Below are 20,788 nucleotides of genomic sequence, written 5' to 3'. Positions count from 1 at the left end.
TTTTGCAATACAAACCCCTATTAATTAGCGTGATCCATGCTTCCTCTTGTTGTTACTTTCGCCAAAAATCAATTTTTGATTTAATCTAGTTCCCTGGTGTGCTTCACTGTAATTTTAGTGCCTTGGCACGGTGTACCACGAGTGAAAATTTGTTGTCTTTATTATAGTTTTATCGTTAGTGGCAATCTCACAAATTTTTAATAGAAGATAAATTGTAACAAAGTAAATGTATTATGATGAATCATATCCAAAAATTTAAGAAAATTGTTAATAATAATTAATAAATTTATTAACTTGATATATAAAAATGAGATTTATATTGGATACAAACTATAATTTAGATTTCTCATTTGGTATGTCAGTTGTTACGTTGTACGTTGATAATTTTTTAAGATCATTTTTTCGTTGGTGAGACAGGAACAGTGAGAGACCCGACCCTTATTTGGGGTTCTTTGACTACTACAAAATGTGCATCAATAAAATTTTTGAATTTATGATGTATTTGTGCGAAAAAATTCAAAACTTTTTTACATTTCAAAAATATTTTGTACATAATAAATAATTTGTGTTATTTTATTTTTCAAGTTTCTAATGAATAACACTTAAATAACCGTTGTCTAGAAGTTTGTTTGTTGACATGTAACTTTATCTTATTTTCTTTGGTCTTCGAGGAATGTGAATTTTAATGTTGGCATGTTCCCACCCAAGTATCTCTAATATGCACAACATTAGCACTTGGTGGATTGGGAATTTTAATGTTGCGGGACAGAAGATCAGAAGAATTCATGGATTAGAGTGAGTGATATACCATGGAATGGAAGAGGCAAATCCATGCTGTTTTTGCTTTAAGATAGAGATGAAGTGTGGATTTGCAAATTTTGTAGCTTTGTGGTGTTCCTTCTAATTATAAACTAACACATTAATTACTTCTTGGAGTTCAATTCAATCTTCATTTTCTGCAACTTCTTGAGAGTTGAGAATCCCCTCCCCTCCCCCTACAATGATTTTTAAATAGGGATCACACTGAACTTTCTTGAATGGATATTACCCAATCAAAACTCTTTTAAAGAAAAAAAAATTCAACCAGCACTTAAACTTCCTCGTAACTTCTTCAAACAGTTAGAATATCTATAAATGTTTGGAGAAATATTTGAAACAATGCGCACGATATACTAGCCTACTATCATGTAGTGTGATGGTATCTTCCTTACCATCCCAAATGTATATCTTTTTGTTTGAAAAGATGAAAATTTATTAACAAACTAATGATTCTTATATACGGTCTAGCCAGAAAAAAAATGAGTATAATCAAATAAAACGAAACAACAACCAACAATGCGTCATGATTAATTTCAAATTAAGCTTTTTTATTGACGTCTTGAAATTGATCGATCACAAAAGAACATATGTCAACAATCTATTGATCGTTGGCATTTTAAATATTTAAATTATATGTAATTGATGACAAAATTAATAGTTTATTGTATACATAATGCGTTAACACTACTAGTATTATATCAATATGTCAAAGTATGTCGGAGGGGATGCAGTTGGGATCTCATCATGTTCCAAGGAAGGTGTTTCACCGCATCCACATTTTCCGAAGAAACAAAAGGGTTTACCAGCATTAAAAAACTTGCAATATTTAATGCAATCACGAGCAGATCTACATACGTTCGTCCCTGCCCCACCTCGTGCTTCTACGAAATCTATTGAAAATAGGAAGCCTGCAAAATATTTTAGTTACTTATTTTCTAATCTCAAATATGATTTTATTTTTTTTTTGAAAAAAATGGATTCTTTATACTCATACTATAAACTTATTTATAAGAAAAATTTCTTTATACTCATACTATACACTTATTTATTTATAAGAAAAATGTGTTTTACCCCTCATTAATTTTCCCTTTCTCATATAATATCACTGACTCTATTACAATGTAGTAGTTGTTCATAACTACTTTTTGAATCTACTGAAGTACAAAGAGTCAATACCACTCCCACCACTGAGGTTCAAACTTATGAGCTTCCATTTGGGAGAATCACTTCATGCCATTAAACCACAAGGTAATTGGCATAGGAGGGGTATTTAGCATTATTTAATTTATAACTAGATATGCCACTATGTACTATGCAATACATAAAAACGACAGCATTGTAGAGCAACTTACCATTTGAAATAATCAAGAGAACAACAAAGAAAATCATCTTTGAGGAGACCAATTCCATGGCTTCTTATTTGGGTTAAAATTGTGAAATATTTTATGGGTTTTAAGTGTGGTCAATACACTTCAATGGATGATAAGTTTATGAAACACTTGTGGGTATATAACTATATATAGAGGAAGCTAGAAAACTATTTTTTGAGACAGTTTTATAAAATTCATTCAAAAACAATTTAAGTTCATAACATACGATTTCTAAAATTAATTTCCACTTTTATCTTAAATTAATCTATCTCTTCTTAATTAATACACAACAAACCAAAAGAATATTCGAAACCGATTTGAGTTAGACAAAATTAATGAAGCATTAACGGAAATGGGATATGTTAGATAATTAATTTATTAATATTGAATTGTTAATATTCTACGGTCACATTTTTATTCTAAATCGGAATCAACTTAATAGGATTCGAATCATGCACCACCGAGCTACTATCAAAGCAAAACTTATAAAATTATGAATTAGTTGGTCAATTGAGAAAATTGAAATTCAAAATTCTACTTACAATAATAAATTAAAACTCCGTTTACTTTAAAAAGTAATGATTATTTTTTATTATTGAGGAACAAATAATGTCCCTATGTATAATAATTTGTTAATTTTTTTTAAATAATATTATATACTTCTATGAACTAAATTAAGTAAATAATGGTAAGATTTTATCTCTATATATTTTAATTTTGGTAAAAGGATGATGGTAGAAAACTCTCCATTTGTAATAAGCAGGAGAGCAATGAAGAGAAACAACTTTGTAGAGAATGTTTCCATGGCATTCTTTTTGGATTAAAGATAGAAAATGCAACTATGTATACCTTCAAACTTTAGAAGAAGGAAATATATCATTTTTTGGGAACTTGATTAATAAGTAGATTCTTGAATTGCTGAATTGGTCAATCAATTTAGAATAATTCATGAATAAAAAGAATTTTATTATTACGGATGAAAATTTAATATCTTTATAGTTTTGTTAGTGGCAACCCCATAAATTTTCATTAGGAGATAAATTATAACAAAGTAAATGTATACGATGAATCATATCCAAAAATTTAAGAAAATTGTTAATAATAATTAATAAATTAATTAACTTGATATATAAAAAATGAGATTGATATTGGAAACAACTATAATTTAGATTTTTCATTTGGTATCAGGTATGTCAGTTGTTAGACGTTGATAATTTTTCAAGATCATTTTTTTATTGGTGGGACAGGAATAGCGAGAGGCCCCTTGTTTGGAGTTTAAATTTGACTATTGCAAAATGTGCATCAACGAGAATTTTTAATGTATGATGTATTTGTGTGAAAAAAAAAACTTCATATATTTTATTCTTTTTATATTTGATTACTATATAGTATATAAATTCTTAATTAACTCGTATATGTCGGAGCACTGTAGTCGATTAATTCACAAGTCGCTGATGGAACAAACGGACTTTTTTTTTTATTGAAAGCAAACGGATTTTATTTTTTAAAACCTTATAGATAAATTATTTTTATATTTTTGCTTGAAATGATGGAAATTTATTAGTGAAAAAAAAACTATATAAAGTCTAGCCAGAAAAATGAAAAAAAAATAAAAAAAATGAATCAAATAAAACGAAACGGCCACCAATAGTCATACGTGATTAATTTCAAATTAAATCTCTTTATTAACTTCTTGAAATTGATCCATTACAAAAAAACATATATCAATATTCTGTTGATCTTGTGATGACAAAATTAATAGATCGATCTTGTGATGACAAAATTAATAGATCAAAGTATACATATTTTTTTTGTTAACACTGCTAGTATTTAGATCAATATGTCATAGTTTGTCGGAGGTGACGCAGTTGGGGCACCATCATCATGTTTCAAAGAAGGGGGTTTACCGCATTCACATTGATTGAAGAAGCAAAATGGTTTACCAGCATGAAAAAATTTGCAGTATTTAATGAAATCACGATCAGATTTGCATACAATTATGCTTGTATCACCTCGTGCTTCTGCAAAATCCATTGAGAATAGGAATCCTACAAAACATTTAAATTGTTTATTTTTTAGTCTCAAATTTGAAACATTTAAAAAATATCAATTTTTTTATACTCATCTATAGACTTATTTATAATTGATTATACAAGTTAATACCCAATTTGGTCACTCGATTATTAATATTTCACCACTTTGGTCTCCAACTTCCAAAATTGCTCATATTATCAATTTCATCTCTAATTATGCAATTTTAATTTTGCCTAAAATAGTCCTAGTTAGGACCGTTTTGGTTAAAAATTGCATAATTGGGAATGAAATTGAATAAATTCCGGAGTTGATGATCAAAGTGGTGAAATCTTAATAGTCGAGTGATCAAATCGGATATTAACTCTTGATTATATTATATACTATGCAGCAATATATAAAAACAATAACATTGTAGAGCAACTAACCATTAGGAATAAGCAAGAGAACAACAAAGAAAATCAACTTTGAGAACATGGCTTTTTTTTTTTGGGTGAAATTGTTAGTGGTTTTATGGTTTTCAAGTGTGGTCGATTCACCTCAATGGATGAGAATTGAAGTTTATGCAAACTTTATGCGGTATATATATAGATCAACAAGAAAGGATAAGATTCAAAATAACCAATCAAATTCATAACATATTACATTTGAAGTTAATTCCTATTTTTGTCTTAAATTAATCTATGTCAATATGTCATTAAGACACATTGAATTGAATTAAGAGAGTACTAGAAACTGATTTGAGTAAGCCACAATATTAATGAAGTTTAATAGGTATATATAATAACGTTGGTAGTTTAAGCAAGTAGTCTATGCAGCTATTGTACAATCATACGTGCAGCTTAGTTGGCTTTGAGTGATAGATTGTGACTTGTGAACAAGAACACATGATCGAGGCTTAGCAATCACAGTATAAAAGTTGCATCAAATACTAACTTCAATTCAAGCACGATAAACACTATAACTTTAATTAAATATAGTTTAATTTAAACGCAATAACTAAACACTTTGTGAATAAAACACCATCCTGATGTTGTGCTTCAGCCAAGTCCATTAGAAATAGGAAGCCTGCAAGATATTTCAAAATGGTATAATATCAAATAAACAAGTAATTACTAGTATTGATCTAAATTTTAAAAATGTGGAAATCACATTTTGGTCCTGAAAGTGTTTAATTGACGAAGTTTTAAACAATTCGATGATCAAATTGGTTGAAATTGAAAAGCATGGATTACATTGACAATTGGGAAACAATTCAAGTGAGAGAACACACGGAACTAGCTTGTCTCCCAAACTCTGCAGACAAATGTAACCTGCGCCATGTCATTCATATAGTCCTCGTCACTTCCAGGGGGCAAGTGTTGAGGATCTTCCACTCTTCCTGTTGTAGTGCTCCCATATGTGCAAGTCTATTATCAACTTTATTCTGTTCACGGTAGATCGCTCGGAAAGTAATTCTCTCGTCCCGTCAAGCCACCATTTAGCTTCCTCAATGAATTGTGGCATTGGCCCTTTCATAATTATTATTTATTTATTTATTCATTTTTACATACATAAGATAAACATCAACATCTCAATTTGTCTTTTGATATAGAAAACTTATTACAATTTAAATTATTAAAAAAAAAATAGCACTAGTGAAATTGGGCATAAAGTATAATAGAAGATTCATATGGTACATCAAGCTCAAGTTTCAAAAGATATGTGAAGTACAGTACTGGATTCACATAATTGTTCAAAGGTCCAAACGTGCTTCCTTTAATTGATTATGACCTCATCTCCAAGCCCACTTTAAACTTTGCCAAAGCTATAATTCTGTCCCAAAAAAGTGGGTTGAATTTAGTTCTTATCAACAATTTTCTTTTTTTTTGTTAAAATTGCTGTATATAATTTTTTCATATAACTTATGTTTTTTAATAGTTTGTGAGTTATTATGCAAAAATTAAATTTACTTGTTAATAGCCTTGTGATCTAGTGGAACAGAATGATTTTTTCAAATGGGATGTCGTGGGTTTGAGCCTCAATGGAGAGGGTATTTTTGTGCTTCAGTAGATAGTTTTAAAAAAATACAAAATTTAATTTTACCTAATACATATCTTGAAATGACTATAGTGAATTTTCCTCTATAAAAAACAATGCAATTCTTGCTTTCTTCTTCTTTTTAAGTTTTATCTTTTTTTGGGAATGGAGAGAGTAATCATCAACAAGACAGTCTTCATTAAGGTTAAAGAATTCTAAAGCTCGGCTAACTTGTTTACCATATGTTGAATTCCTAATTCCAAAGTCCCAACACATGTTGCTTTTCTATGCAACTTTTTATTCTTAGATTTTTTTAATTTTTTTCAGAATGTTATATATTTCTCATATATAATTTTGCAAACAAGAAATGTGACATTAATAAAAAGTCATGTTACACATGTTTACATAGAACAGAATAAGGTTATTAATGCATAGTGATTTTTCTTTGTGGTTCTTTAATTTGTCGACTAATGCTAGAATTATAAGATGAGTTTTATTCAATACACACTATTAAATAGTGGTTGTGACCTTTTATCGTTGTTATACAGTAGACCATGAACCACACATCGTTATGTTGATCATGTCGTCGAATGAAACTGTAGTAGAATTAAAATGATACTTTAATGTTACTATAATGAAACTAGTGTGTGAAAATGAAACTAAAAAATATAGTACATTTTTGTTAAATAAAATTGTCGTATAATTAAAATAATACTTTAATATTGCTATAATAAAACTAGTGTGCGTGAAAAATGAAATTAAAATTGAGAGTCATGCAATAACATATATTGTCAAATGATATAAAATGTAATTAAAATAATACATCAACATTATTATAATTAAATTAATGTGTGAAAAATGAAACAACAAATAGATCAGATCAAGCAATAATAGTAAGGCCAAAGTGGTAAAACCAACATAATCAGTACAAATAAATCATTTCACACCAAAAATTTAAATTTTTAAATATTGTACTCAGTACTGCCCTATACGTCTTATTCTTGTCGGCCTCTATCTTTCTTCAAATTTGTTTGAATATTTACTATTTAATTTCAAAAGACATCTAATGCATTATTATCCAAGATGTGATCTTTTTTACCACACAATGAATGTTTTAACAATTCATAATGGAAAACTATGGAGGGGTGGAGGGTATTGTGTGTCTTTTTAAATTTAATTAGAAGTGCTAGCCTCGAACATTGATAACGTAATTATTTTAAAATTTATGAAAGTGTTTTTGAGTATTCTTTGTGATCTTACCCGACACAAATAAGTGTTTTGTCTGTTTGTCACTCTTTGTGGTTCTATTTGATTCAAACGTCATATGTAATCACGAACGGAATTAATTTTAATATGTAGTGTGATCAAACCTATTAAGAATTTGTTCTATAGGTTGCTTCAAAGCTGGCTAAGGGGTTTCAACTCAGCAAGGAGTATTATGTGTTTGTTGTGAACGCTATAAGAATGTTATGAATTGAAACTCCTTATTAATGACCATAATAACCATGCATGTGTGGGAAGCAAGGGACCTTTAACTCAACTATTGTAATTTACTAGAACAAAGTTTTACTATGAGAATATTGATATTTTCCATTATTTTTTTCCATTTCAGTGAATTTTATATCATCAAATTACAATTTATTTTTAATAAATATTTCACATATTTCAACCATAAATTGTCACATTTGTTGTTTTATTGGGCGACAAAGGAAACTTGCAGTCACCTAAATGTATGTAATGTGCAAATTATGCTCTTATAGTCTTATGTAATAGCTCGCAAATCACACAAGATAAATAAATCACACTAAAAAGACTTTATGTGATGACTCGACTGAAAGGGATTGACAATAAAAGAATTTGTAGTATTTTAGTATAATAATTATGTTTCAATCACTCGACCACCATTTTTGAATTTAAATACCAAAGTAAAAATATTATGAGAATCCTTTAATGTAATTAAACTAATAGCTAAATGACCTAAGTATGAGTTTTTTTTTTTTTTAGATAGTATTATATGTGGTCATTAAAATGCCAAAAATAGGAAAATAATGGAAAATTTGTTAAATAGGTCATTGAACTTTATTCAGAAGTGTAATTAGATCCTGAACATTAAAAAGTGCAATTAAATACTTAAACTTATCATTTTAGTGCATCTAAACCCAATAATTGATAATTCACCTGAAATAACCCGTCATCAAGATATTGGCGACAATTCTGATGATAATTCCAGCAATTAAAAAATTCCAACTACTCTTTGTTTTTTTTTTTAAACAAATTCAGCAACTGTGACTGGCCGCCTTCTCCAGTGGAAAAGACGACCAAACTGCTGGTCGCCTTCTCCACCAGAGAAGACTATCGGTCGGTCATCGTCGGTCTTATTTTCTTGTGGAGAAGACCGGAGAACACTACTCATAATTTTTTTAATGATTGTGAACAATGGTCAACGATTATAATTTTATCAGTAACCTATTAATTAGACTTAATTGACAAATTTAAACAATTTTAAAATTCAGAAATATAATTACATTTTTTAGTAAATTTTAAGGGATTATTTAATATTTTTTCGAAAAACAAATTAAAGCAATATTAGTATAATTTTTTAATGCAAAGTGTAGAATAGATTCCATTATATATACTTTAGGTCTTTGTGATTACAAGTCCCAAGGCCAGCTAATAATGGCATCAAGGAAAAGTGATAGGTTGCAGTCCATCAACATTGTGGCTATTGCTTAAAAAATATTAATGATAAAAAATGTAGATTATTAAAAATATTTACAAATATATAAGGGTCATTTACAAATTACACAATTTTTTATTTTTAAAACTAAAAATATTTTCTAGGTTTATAAAATACTGAAAAATTTTTAAAAATTAGTTTCTAAATAAAAAACTGAATCATCTAATCATTTATTTGGATATATCACTGTAGCAATATTATTACCATCATCTACTTATAAATTTATTCGTTACTATGATACATTCATTATCATCTTCTTTTACTTATCACCATCTTCTATCTTTTCTACTCGCATTTACTTATATAAAAATAACTTATTTGCTTACGTTTAAAGTTAGACATTATTCATATTATCCCAATTAAAACTTGAACTCTACACCAATATTTAGATTTTGATTGAACTCAATATATTATTTGTTTGGATGCTTTTATTTATGTTATATAGTAATACAAGTTTGGTCGGAATATCGGACATTAAAATTTCACATATATTAGACTTCAAAGTAAAAATTATACACATACATTTTATTTAAATGAGTATATCCAAAAATATTTCAAATATTAGCTCAAAATTTTTTTAATATTATCTAAACAATATTTTATGTGAACTTAATAGGTTATGGTTTAGATATATTTTTAATTATGTTATACATAGATATAAAATTAGTTTGGATATTAAATGTAGTTTTATTTTTTACATATATTAAACTTAAAAGTAAAAATTATATTTATTCCATTTAAATCAAATATATCTAAAAATATTTTAAATATATACGGTTAAAAAATCACTCAAAATTACACTTGTGTTAATTTTATAACATTAATTAATCTAAAAAAGTTAAATTTAAAAAGATGAGTGTAAACAAATTTTTTAAACATAAAACATAGAATGAAAACTATTTGAAACCTCATTTTCATTCATACATAAATTCCTGTATAAACATTCTTGAATAACTAATGATTCAAATCCGCTAGTTTTAAATCACATAAGTCAAAATGATTCAATAATGAACTGGTGGCCCTTTGCACGGATTGTGTCAGCTTACGACGTTTGCTTTCATCGGATCATAGGTCTCTTTACTCATATGTTGCTTTTTCTGTTAATGCCTCTAAGGCGATAATGTCATCTTTTGATCATTGTTCGGTGAGGTCGATTCCTAGATCTGCGAATCTAGCCGCTCACTCGCTTGCTGCGTGGGCTTTTACTCAGGCTAAAGCTTTTTTTTTTCTGGGATTCTATCCCGCCCGATTCTATTGCTATCTTTGATTTAATACATGAATATTTGGTTGGTTTTCAAAAAATATCGCATATATGTAGTTCAGTTGTTCATTGCATCATGACGCACGAATGTATTTGCCAAACACCTAAAGAATTAAAGATTCAATCAGATTAACTTAATCCAATTCCAAAGATTTGCCAACTCTGATCTGTAAACAATTAAAAAAAAAACAAGATGAACAATAAACAAGATTTAGAATAAATAAAATGATAAAGAATAAAGTAATGGCAGTTTGACTCTTTGTTGCTAGCTGTACGTGAAATCTAAATTTCATTCACTTTGTGGAATCCAAGATCTCAATTTGATATTAACCTTGTTTTGTAAATGACATTTTAATTTTTTTAAAAATAATGAATTTAACCACTTCAACACCAAAATATCCCTTTGTGCTTTGAACTCTTTTTTTTTTTCTCGATTTAATGTTGAATTAGATCAATCTTCATGCTAGGGTACCAGACTACAAGTAAGCTCGCCATATAATCTCATCAATATATATTAAAGTGCGCGTTCAAGTTAAAATTAAATTTAAAAAAAAAAAAAAAAACAACAACAACAACAACAAATGCTTTGAAGGGTGTCAACAAGATTAGAGTGGTTTCATTCACAATGCTCCTATCATACTTTTACATTCTAATGGATTACTTTAGATTACATAATTTAGTCGTTCTATCATCAAAAACTAGTTTACTTTGTACATAAGAGCATCCACATTTGTGGATTATTCACGGTTTTTTATGGTAAAAGTGCCAACATGAAGGAGAGATAAGAAAGAGAGAGAGGAGAAGAGTTTCATCTGCAAGAGATGAGTTTTTTGCAGAAAGTGCAACCCACAACAGACTAACTAATCAGCTTTAATGTTCTTTTTGGCTCTTTTTCTCTTCCTACACATATTTCTTTCTTAATCACACTTACAAAAACTGCTCAAAAATCACAAAAGAACTTAACTATTATGGATGCTCTAATTCACCACTTTTAAAGCTTCAATAGCTAATTAAAAAGCTGCATAGCAGACACTTGAATTGAATACTCCAACCAAAAAATAGTTTGGTAGTTACAATAAATGGAGTTCCAGAAATAGGAATTAATTGAGGTGTGATTGTGTGAACCGACAAGAAGTTTGGGACCAATAATAGACAACGAGAAAAGGCAAACAAATCAGCCGTACAAAGAAGGATAGGATATCAAGTCATAATAAAGGCCTTGACTTGAAGTTACAGACTACTTCTGAACCATATATGTACCAAAACCATCAATATTGTGCCAAACTCCCACCGCCAACAGCATGCTCCAAAGTCAAGTCAGACACTACTATATCACCGCCATTAAACTTCCGTTTCGGAGAGCTACGAGATTAGATAGATCCAATAATTATAGCACTTAAAGCACTTAATTGTAATAATATTACAACAATATTTTTCATTACACCATTACTCTTTTCATTAAAAATTTGTCATATGTTGAAATGGTTAACAATACAATCATAATTCATCTAAATGACTCTTCAAAAGTAATTGGAGTGTATAATAGACTAATTGGAGTGTATAATAGACTACTCTTACTTCTCTGATAGCTCTTTTAAACTCATCTTAAGTAAAAATAAACCCATTAATAAGTCTTTTTTCTTCTTTTTTTTTTTTTTTGAATTTTTGATAGGTTTTTACTTAGATGGAGGGGAAGATAGGAGAGATGAGAGAGGGAGGGGGATTATGTTGCTAAATGTCTTTTTTTTTTTTTTTTGGTTTTTTGTTTAAAGACTGTGTTTGTGTGCGTTATGTTCATCAGCATTGCCTAGAAGGCCTGCGAGTTCATTGCATTGCTTGTCTGTTTGACTGTTTGTTTTGTTTTTTTAACCTCACTGTGTTTATATACGTTGTGTGCACTAGCATTGCCTAGAAGGCCTGCAAGTTTGTTGCATTGCTTGCTTGTTTTTTTTTTTTTTTTAACCCCACTGTGTTTGTGCGTTGTGTGCACCAGCATTGCCTAGAAGGCTTGCGAGTTCGTTGCATTGCTTGCCTGATTGTTTTGGTTTTTTTTTTTAACCCCACTGTGTTTATGTGAGTTGTGTGCACCGGCATGGCCTAGAAGGCCTGCGAGATTTACCATGCATGTATGATAGTGGAAATTCGTAACCATTACTCCAAAATATGCACTTTTAGAAAAATCTTATGTGATGAATTTGAAACCATTAATTACTCTACTGAAATAATATTGACACTAAAGTAGACTCAATTAAAATAATATAATAATAATTAAAAAATAACTTTTTGATATAAAAGTCATACTGCACTTAAAAACGAGATTAATAACCATTTTAGAACCATTTTACTTTATTTTCAGTTTTCACCATAGTATAGCTGTAGAAGTAATAAAAATCCAGGTGGGTATAAAAATGTGTGAAAACAAGCTATAAATAGTTGTCTTTGACCAAGCAAATCTAAGAAAGGTTAGTATAGGCTCACCTCCCAAGGCCTAATGAAGGAAGGACAACAGCATAGAGAAAAAAATAATCCCAGATTATAGTTGGCAATGTCAGTTGCTTAGCTTTATTAATAATTAATCACTGCAGTTACCATTACTTTTGTTTTTTTTTTTTGAGACCAGTTACCATTACTTTAGTATTATCTTCATACAATTCACTCAAAAGCCACTTCTTTTCTTTATCACTTTGAGCAATTTCAATCTAAAACATTTGGCCATGGTGGAGTTCATATTCAACTTCAAGATCTTAACCTTTTTTTGAGGTTTAAATTAAGCTTTTACAGTTTAATTTGAGTGTGGGTAAATGAGAAAAAGTATTTATTGTGTATTTGAATTCTTTACTGTGTAATTTTTACTCACATAAAGCGAAATCTTTCGTCTTAGATCTTGTATCTTATATCACATTAAGTATAATTCACACGTTACAGTTGTGATTTGTGAGAATTTATCTCACGTTTTTGCTCACAATATGATTTATCTTACGTTTTTGCTCACATTGCGGTGCAGGCTTCACTGTGCAATTCTTTACAGTAGCAGTGGCGGTGGCTAATCTTCAAGAGCTCTCTTTTTGATGCAGGCGTGGGATATAAATGCAGGCAAGGGCCTTTGTTCTTAAGCTTTCTTCTTTTCTTTTCTTTAATTTTTTTTAAGACTCCCTTCAAATGCACATTTCTCTCTCTCCACTCTGATATTTCTTTCTCTCTCTCTCAATCTTTATAGCTTTCTTTGGTTTCTGTTTTCTTGATACGGTGACAGTCCATAGCAGAGTTTGAGCTTTGAATTGCTCCCCAAGACCCCTTTTTTCTTCTTCAGTAATCAGTAAAAGAAGCTTCAGAGTAAAAGTAGTACACAATCTGAACTAAGGTATCTTCTCTCTTTCTCTGTGTTTCAGAGCTGCCCAGAAAGAGTTTTGGGGTTGGGTGGGGGGGGGGGGGGGGGGGGGGTAAGGGGGTTGCTGTAACTAGGGTTTTACACAGTCTGGTTTAGGCATAGAAATTTTGGGTTTTTAGTTTGATTGTATTTATGATGCTGATACCAAATGTCTCTGATTAATTGGCTGTTTCTGAACACTTTCTTTAGCTCTTTATTGAACTGGCTCTCTGTTTCCTTGGAAGTTGAAGGAATGCTACTAAAACAAAACTGCAGATGCCTCAACAGCCTTAAAAAGCTCAAACCTTGGCCCTAGGTTCACTAAATTTTATGTTTTTTCTTTCTCCTTTTGTGTTTTTCTGCTGTGATTTGAACTTGGAATTGCTTAATTGAATCCTTTCTAAGTTTCTAGCTATTTTATAGTCTATTGAGCTGTAGAAGCTATTTTAGGTTGTTGGTTGCTTATTTTATATTTCTTGAAGAATTTTAGACAACAGGCATTTAGTTTTAGCAAGTTAAGGTTTGTTTTCTATGCTATTAAAGTTTTTTAGTCTGTATTTTTTGAGAACCATGAAAATGGGATGAGCAGTTCTAATAAGATTATAGCATTTCATAGGTTTTTCTGGAGTAGTAGTAAAAGAGAGGCCTTTTTTGCTGGAATTTGCCTCTACTGTTTACTCGAATGGATATGAGTGGAAAGGATGATACTGAGACAGCAAAAAGAAATGAGGATGCTCTGAGCTTTCATTCAGATAATATGCCCTCTGACTGGCAATTAAACGGTGCAAATCTTGCGAATGTGTCGATGGGAGTGATTCCAAATAGCAATCCGATGACAGATTCTTTTTGGGCTATTAATTCAGTAAATTTGGGGTTTCGGGATGCTAATGTTCTCCCTGGTGTTAGTGGTTCCAATCTTCTGGGATCTGGAACGCTCGGGTTTGAACCTGCGAGAGGTGCTCCCGATAGAAATGTTGGTATGTTTGGGACGCAGCCGAATGCAATGTTGAAAGGGGGCATGTTTTTACCGACGCCTTCTGGGATGGTTCCTCAATTTCCAGGTGATTCGGATTTTATTGAAAGAGCGGCGAGGTTTTCGTGCTTCAGTGGAGGAAACTTGTGCGATCCAATCAACCCTTTTAACACAACCGAGTCTATGAATCCTTTCGCTAAGGGTGTAATGCCAACTCAAAAGCCTCAAGAGGTTTTTGTGGGAAACGAATTAAAATCAGCACCTGCGATGCAATATCAGGATTATGAAATGACCAATGTGGCCGAAAGTTCCAAGGAGGGTTCTTTACCGATCGACAGGGCAGCTGAAGGGAGCCGACCAAGGAATGGTACGAAGAACGAGAATACTTTTGAAGCAAAACAATGTGTTGAGGGTTCCGGAAATGAGTCTGATGAACCGGAATGTAGCAGCCCGGGTGATCAAGATTTATCGGAGGGCGCAGGTCGGGAGTCTCCTGCAACGGGACTTGCCTCGAAGAAAAGGAAACGGGGTGGCCGGGTATTTCATTCTTGCCATGTTTTTATGAATCCTCACGGTTTTCCCAAAAACTTGCTCCCGTGGTGGTTCTACATTTCGATCTAATCTTTAATTTCTTTGCTTTGCAGCAAGCTGATCTCGATAAAACTAAGGGAACTCCTCCGCGACTCATTGAAGCCACCATGGACCAAACTGCAATTCAGCAAGACCGAGATCAAAACTTGATATCAAACGCCAGCAAGCAAGGCGGAAAAAATGGTAAACAAGGGACCCAAGCTTCGGATTCTCCTAAAGAAGAATACATTCATGTTCGAGCCAGGAGAGGCCAGGCAACAAATAGCCATAGCCTTGCGGAAAGAGTAAAGCCGCTTATACAAGTTTGCAAGAATTTGAGTTATCTGCAGTGTATAACGTGTTTTTTTGAACTGAATAAATTGATATAATTGTAGGTAAGAAGGGAGAAAATCAGTCAAAGGATGAAACTTCTTCAGGATCTTGTACCTGGTTGCAACAAGGCTAGTTTATTCACTAGTTGCCTCTCGGTTTTATATATATATATGTGCTTGCTGTTTTAGTTTCTTAGCGAGAATGTTGGTCGTGCAGGTTACTGGCAAAGCGGTAATGCTGGATGAAATCATTAATTATGTACAATCACTGCAACGGCAGGTTGAGGTACGCAAAACTTTAAAATAATTCTCCATTCTACTTGTGCTTAGCAAGTTCTTTAATGTGCTTTTTTGAGAAACCTATAATGTTTATATGTGTAACGTGTGATTGCTCCTTTTGTCTATTTCCTCAGTTCTTATCGATGAAGCTTTCTACAGTAATTCCTCGATTGGATTTCAACATTGACGGGCTACTTGCAAAAGACGTAACAAAATCCCTTCTCTGAACTCTAAGGAATCATATTTTGCATAAATCGTGCTTCCGTTTTGATTCTCTTATTACGATTAATTAAATTGAAGCATGTGCTCCATCATGACCTTTGGCATGGCTCTGATACCAAATTGAGATGTGTTCCATCTCAACTAAAAACCTAATCTGATAGTTGGGCTGTACATTTACGTTTATATATTATTTATGTTCAACAAATTACTTGTCCATCTGCATTGCAGATCCTCCAGTCCCAAACTGGTCCTTCATCTTCGCTAGCCTTTCCGCCTGACATTACTATGCCTTTTCCCCCGATAAATCCCCCACAACCATCGTTGCTTCAAGCTGGTATTCCCGGCTATGGAAATCCCATCAACGTATTGCAGAGAACCATAAACTCCGAAAAAGCAACTGTGAACGTAAGCTACAAGTATCTGCAGAAGCAGTTTCGCTTTTCTTATCGACTATTTGTATTGATTTTAGTAAAAATCGACAGGTACCGAGTGTATGGGACAACGAGCTTCATAACGTCTTCCAGATGGGCTTCAAACCGAATGCTCCCCTCAACAGCCAAGATCATAGTACGTCAAATGCTCTGACATTTTATCATTTTACACGAAACCAGAAAAAACTGTAGTAACCGTAAACCATATTCTCGTTTGCATCTGTAGGTTCTCTACCGCCCCAGACAAACAGTGAATCGTGAACTTTAAGTTGCATAGCTATTGCCTTCGTTTCTCCAATCTTTTTGCACATGTTTTATTCGGTATCCACAGATTTCAGAGTTGGCAGTTTGGTTGTATAGAGTACGATGATCGTAAAGAAAGTGAGAAAAGCAGATGTTATGGGAGTTTTTTCCGTCGAGAAAAAAAAAATATTGTTCATCAGGCAAACAGGACAGATACCCTTTGTAAATTTCAATTGTGAAAATCCGTTTAAAAATGTTCTTTTTTGTGTTCAGTGTATCATGTAGAAGCTGAAATATGAACTTATATTTCAAGAACAGAAAATGAGATGAAATTTCTTTTCCTTCCATCACATTTATGCAACATCTTGTCTTTGAGAATTATATATATATATATATATATATATATATATATATATATATATATATATATATATATATATATATATATATATATATATAATTCTCAAAGACAAGATGTTGCATAAATGTGATGGAAGGAAAAGAAATTTCATCTCATTTTCTGTTCTTGAAATATAAGTTCATATTTCAGCTTCTACATGATACACTGAACACAAAAAAGAACATTTTTAAACGGATTTTCACAATTGAAATTTACAAAGGGTATCTGTCCTGTTTGCCTGATGAACAATATTTTTTTTTTCTCGACGGAAAAAACTCCCATAACATCTGCTTTTCTCACTTTCTTTACGATCATCGTACTCTATACAACCAAACTGCCAACTCTGAAATCTGTGGATACCGAATAAAACATGTGCAAAAAGATTGGAGAAACGAAGGCAATAGCTATGCAACTTAAAGTTCACGATTCACTGTTTGTCTGGGGCGGTAGAGAACCTACAGATGCAAANTATATATATATATATATATATATATATATATATATATATATATATATATATATATATATATATATATATATATATATATATAGTAGCTGCATTCATTAATTTATAACTCTTTGGAGTCCACACGAGTAGCTTAGTTAGTTCTAAGGTGACAGATTGTGAGCAAAGAGATAAAGATCGAATTTTGATAGCCGCGGTGTTGGAATGACTTCTTGTGGTCATTATACACTGATCCTCACAAATATTTTTTCCCAAATTTAATGTGTACTATGATACATACATAGTAAATTCATGTAACATAAGATAACTATAACTTCATTCAAACCTCATCGTAATCGAATATATACATGATAATAAAACATTTCAACTCTTAAAATAGTTGATTGGGTAATGTCTCTCCCAGAAAGGTGAACAATTTTCTTTATTAGTAGCAGAATGCTCTGCAAAAATATCAGAGATACAAATTGTATATGGATGACTATTATCACACTATCAGCTGGCTGCTATATACATAAATAAAAAATCAGGTTAAAATGTGAAACTAAATTGAAAAAAAAAAAAAAAAAACCTCAAATATACACACAGCAGTGTGTGTAATCCATATGACTATACAAGGTTTCCAGACTCAAAATAAGCAAATGCTTCTCCTCAATGCATTATATTGTGTGCTTACACCTAATCTTCTGAAGGCGTATAGGAAGACATTGGAGATGTCTCCCCCGCTTTCAAATGTATGACAGGTTTAAGATTAGTCGTCTCGTCTTCACATTCCAAACTTCGTGTATGTTAGCGTGCTTTGAGTCTATAGCTCGAGATGATCAATGGCCTCACCTTGTCATGGAAATTGCCGCATGTTGAAGAGGGTCATCTATGAAGCACAGTCAAATGATTGGCTACACACCTCGATTGCAATGGCCATTTTTACCACGGTTTTGGAGGGTGACGTATCTTATTTGGCGCTGAAGGTAGCCCAAAATTTCCAAAAATGAATGATCGTCGATCTAGTTGAAGAAGTACGGAGAATCCAGAACTTCTCTCAAGTCAAAATCACCCCGCTCAGGCAAGGGAGGGAATTGTAGTTTCGGGAATGACTTTTGAAAACTTTCTGATAGCTGTTAAAAAACATCAAGCCATCAGCATGTAAGATCCTTCGAGATACAAATTACTAGAAAGTTCGAACATAAGGAACCTCAAACAGATAATTTGAGGTCTTAGTGAGAACTTACATTTTCAAGTATCGGTGCTTCATAGAGTTCGACAAACTTTTCCCTCAGAATTCTATTCATTTGATCAACATCAGATGCATGAGTCCAGTACGAATCATGCACACCTGCAGCCAAAGATTAGTGAATCTCGATTAAGAGTTGCTTACAAAATGGATTTGCGGGAGGAGCATCAAATGACGTGACAGGCTGAGAAATAGAAAACCTGCAAAACTTAAGCCCGCTTCTTTGCATGCAATGGCAGTCATCATCATATGGGAACCGTCGAGTGAGTGAACAAAATTTGGAGGAAAGGCTGTCTTCTGCCTCTGGACCATCACCTGTAACAATTAAGGGAATAACTAGAAATACGACAAATTTGGAAAAGCTTCGGAAGTACCATACACATCTTACAGGGGCAGCCAGAATAGATGAGGGAAAGCAGGAAAAACCTTATCTGTTTCCCGTTTTAATGTCAAAATCTGAAGGGACGTCCTAATCTGCATAAATTTGAGCAATCAGTTCAGTTATTACTTATGATAGAAACAGATTGCTCAAAAGATACTTAAAATGTGTTCAAATTGATGCTTACAAGATGCCTTCCTATTTTGCGGTAAGGTTGCACAACGGGTAGGCCAAGCGGAGTTGTCCACTGTACAGGGTGATTCTCCTGAGCAATAATCTGTACCCATAAATTATAGCCATTAGTAAAACAAAATTAACATCAAGGTGAACCTGTGCAATTAAAGAATAGCAATTTACAAATGGCACGATTCCAAAATCTAACATCTTAATGAATAAGCAAAATTGCAAACACAACTATTTATCTGTAGAAAGAAAGAAACTAGAGACAAAAACCTTGGCGCAGTCTCCAAGCCAGCTCATGATGCCTCGTGCTGCTTCAAACATTTCTCCCAAGGCAGTCAAAGTAGTCTGGTAATGCGACTAACAGTTAGACCTTAACTACAATAATGCAGGCCAAAGTAGACAATATGCTAGATTCCAAAGTAGACGAGAGCTCTAGTGAATCATCTAAATCTCACTAAGACAATATTTATCAATCACCAGGAAACAGAAATTTCAAACTCTGGATGGATGATAGCATTTAAACAATATCTTACTTTTGCCACATAACAAGAAGCTGAAAACAACTCGTCACTATCTTCGATCACACCACGCTCCTTTAATTTTCTTTTGATTTGTTCACGGGCACCAACATAAGTGACTCCATACACTGACGTCATCACTGTTTGTTTCACTAATTTCCTGTCAACCTGCAATTAAAAAAAATTACAAGATGGCCGAAAAGAATGAGTGATTATATAAAAGCACAAGTGTGTAACAGGAATGCAGGCTTGTTCCTTAATGTAGGCATGTAGCAAGTACATGCTTGTTCTTTGGTCTATAATAGAAAAATTAGTGTGCTAAGTGTTGTGATATTTTAAATAACAAGGTACAAATAATAATAATAATAATAATAACCTGGTTAATTAAACGTCTTGCAAGCATCACATTTGGATCAGTTGCAGGATCTTTAGCCGCATCTCTTTTCATGATATCAAGAACTCTGGTTTCAAATATTAACACGGTATCAGTATTTGAGTTATACCCCAACATTGATATTATTAGTATCCAAATGTTATATTGCTGCCAACTAAAGAATTTTGAGACCAATGAAACATTGAGGTTACTTTACAACAAATGATCAAAGTAACACTTGGCTATTTTTCTTATTAATTGTATTAATCTGGATGCCCACTATCTTTATTCTCTTGTATTTTAAGTATTTCTCTCAAACCATGTCATGCCATAAGGAAGAACGTTTGTTATGCATGATAAAAGGGGACAATGTGTAATGGAAGAAGGGGAAGCTCCAAATCCCAGCAGATATAGCTTACCGAACAGCAATTCCAGAGTAAACATCAGCTGGCTTATCTCCTCCTACAAGATTGACAGCTGCTGCTCCTAACTGTGAGAAAAAAGATAGAGCAAGAAATAATACATCATTTCCCATCAAAAGACAAAAAGGGAAAATGAAGAGGTGGGGAGAGGGGAGGGGGGGGGGG

The 20,788-nt window shown here is 32.2% G+C and overlaps 2 protein-coding genes across 4 annotated transcripts in view; one reads left to right on the top strand and one right to left on the bottom strand.

The window, feature by feature from the left end:
• Positions 1–13,179: 13,179 nt before the first annotated feature.
• On the top strand, positions 13,180–17,004 carry LOC116001944 (transcription factor bHLH49-like). Of its 3 annotated transcripts, none has more exons than XM_031241915.1 (9): positions 13,180–13,330; positions 14,221–15,114; positions 15,222–15,452; positions 15,543–15,608; positions 15,697–15,765; positions 15,893–15,964; positions 16,209–16,385; positions 16,463–16,547; positions 16,638–17,004. In XM_031241915.1, the coding sequence occupies exons 2-9, from the start codon at positions 14,287–14,289 to the stop codon at positions 16,670–16,672; spliced, it is 1,563 nt and encodes a 520-aa protein (XP_031097775.1). In that variant the 5' UTR covers positions 13,180–13,330; positions 14,221–14,286; the 3' UTR covers positions 16,673–17,004. The 3 variants fall into 3 exon arrangements, with proteins under 3 accessions (XP_031097775.1, XP_031097773.1, XP_031097774.1); XM_031241913.1 differs by lacking the exon at positions 13,180–13,330 and adding an exon at positions 13,360–13,598; XM_031241914.1 differs by lacking the exon at positions 13,180–13,330 and adding an exon at positions 13,360–13,598 and having other exon boundaries at positions 14,211–15,114.
• Positions 17,005–17,903: 899 nt separating this feature from the next.
• Positions 17,904–20,788, bottom strand: part of LOC116001942 (DNA-directed RNA polymerase 1, mitochondrial-like) — an 8,168-nt gene continuing 5,283 nt past the window's right edge. Inside the window, exons 11-19 of the mRNA XM_031241911.1 lie at positions 20,621–20,691; positions 20,205–20,289; positions 19,844–19,996; positions 19,581–19,655; positions 19,315–19,404; positions 19,175–19,222; positions 18,949–19,063; positions 18,747–18,850; positions 17,904–18,632 (exon numbers count right to left, since the gene is read on the bottom strand). Of these exons, the coding sequence (XP_031097771.1) occupies positions 18,522–18,632; positions 18,747–18,850; positions 18,949–19,063; positions 19,175–19,222; positions 19,315–19,404; positions 19,581–19,655; positions 19,844–19,996; positions 20,205–20,289; positions 20,621–20,691 (852 nt within the window). The 3' untranslated portion in view covers positions 17,904–18,521. The remainder of the gene's footprint in view (positions 18,633–18,746; positions 18,851–18,948; positions 19,064–19,174; positions 19,223–19,314; positions 19,405–19,580; positions 19,656–19,843; positions 19,997–20,204; positions 20,290–20,620; positions 20,692–20,788) is intronic.

This window comes from Ipomoea triloba, chromosome 13, assembly GCF_003576645.1.
Source record: "Ipomoea triloba cultivar NCNSP0323 chromosome 13, ASM357664v1".
Taxonomy (NCBI): Eukaryota; Viridiplantae; Streptophyta; class Magnoliopsida; order Solanales; family Convolvulaceae; genus Ipomoea; species Ipomoea triloba.
This window is presented reverse-complemented; position numbering and strand designations above follow the sequence as displayed.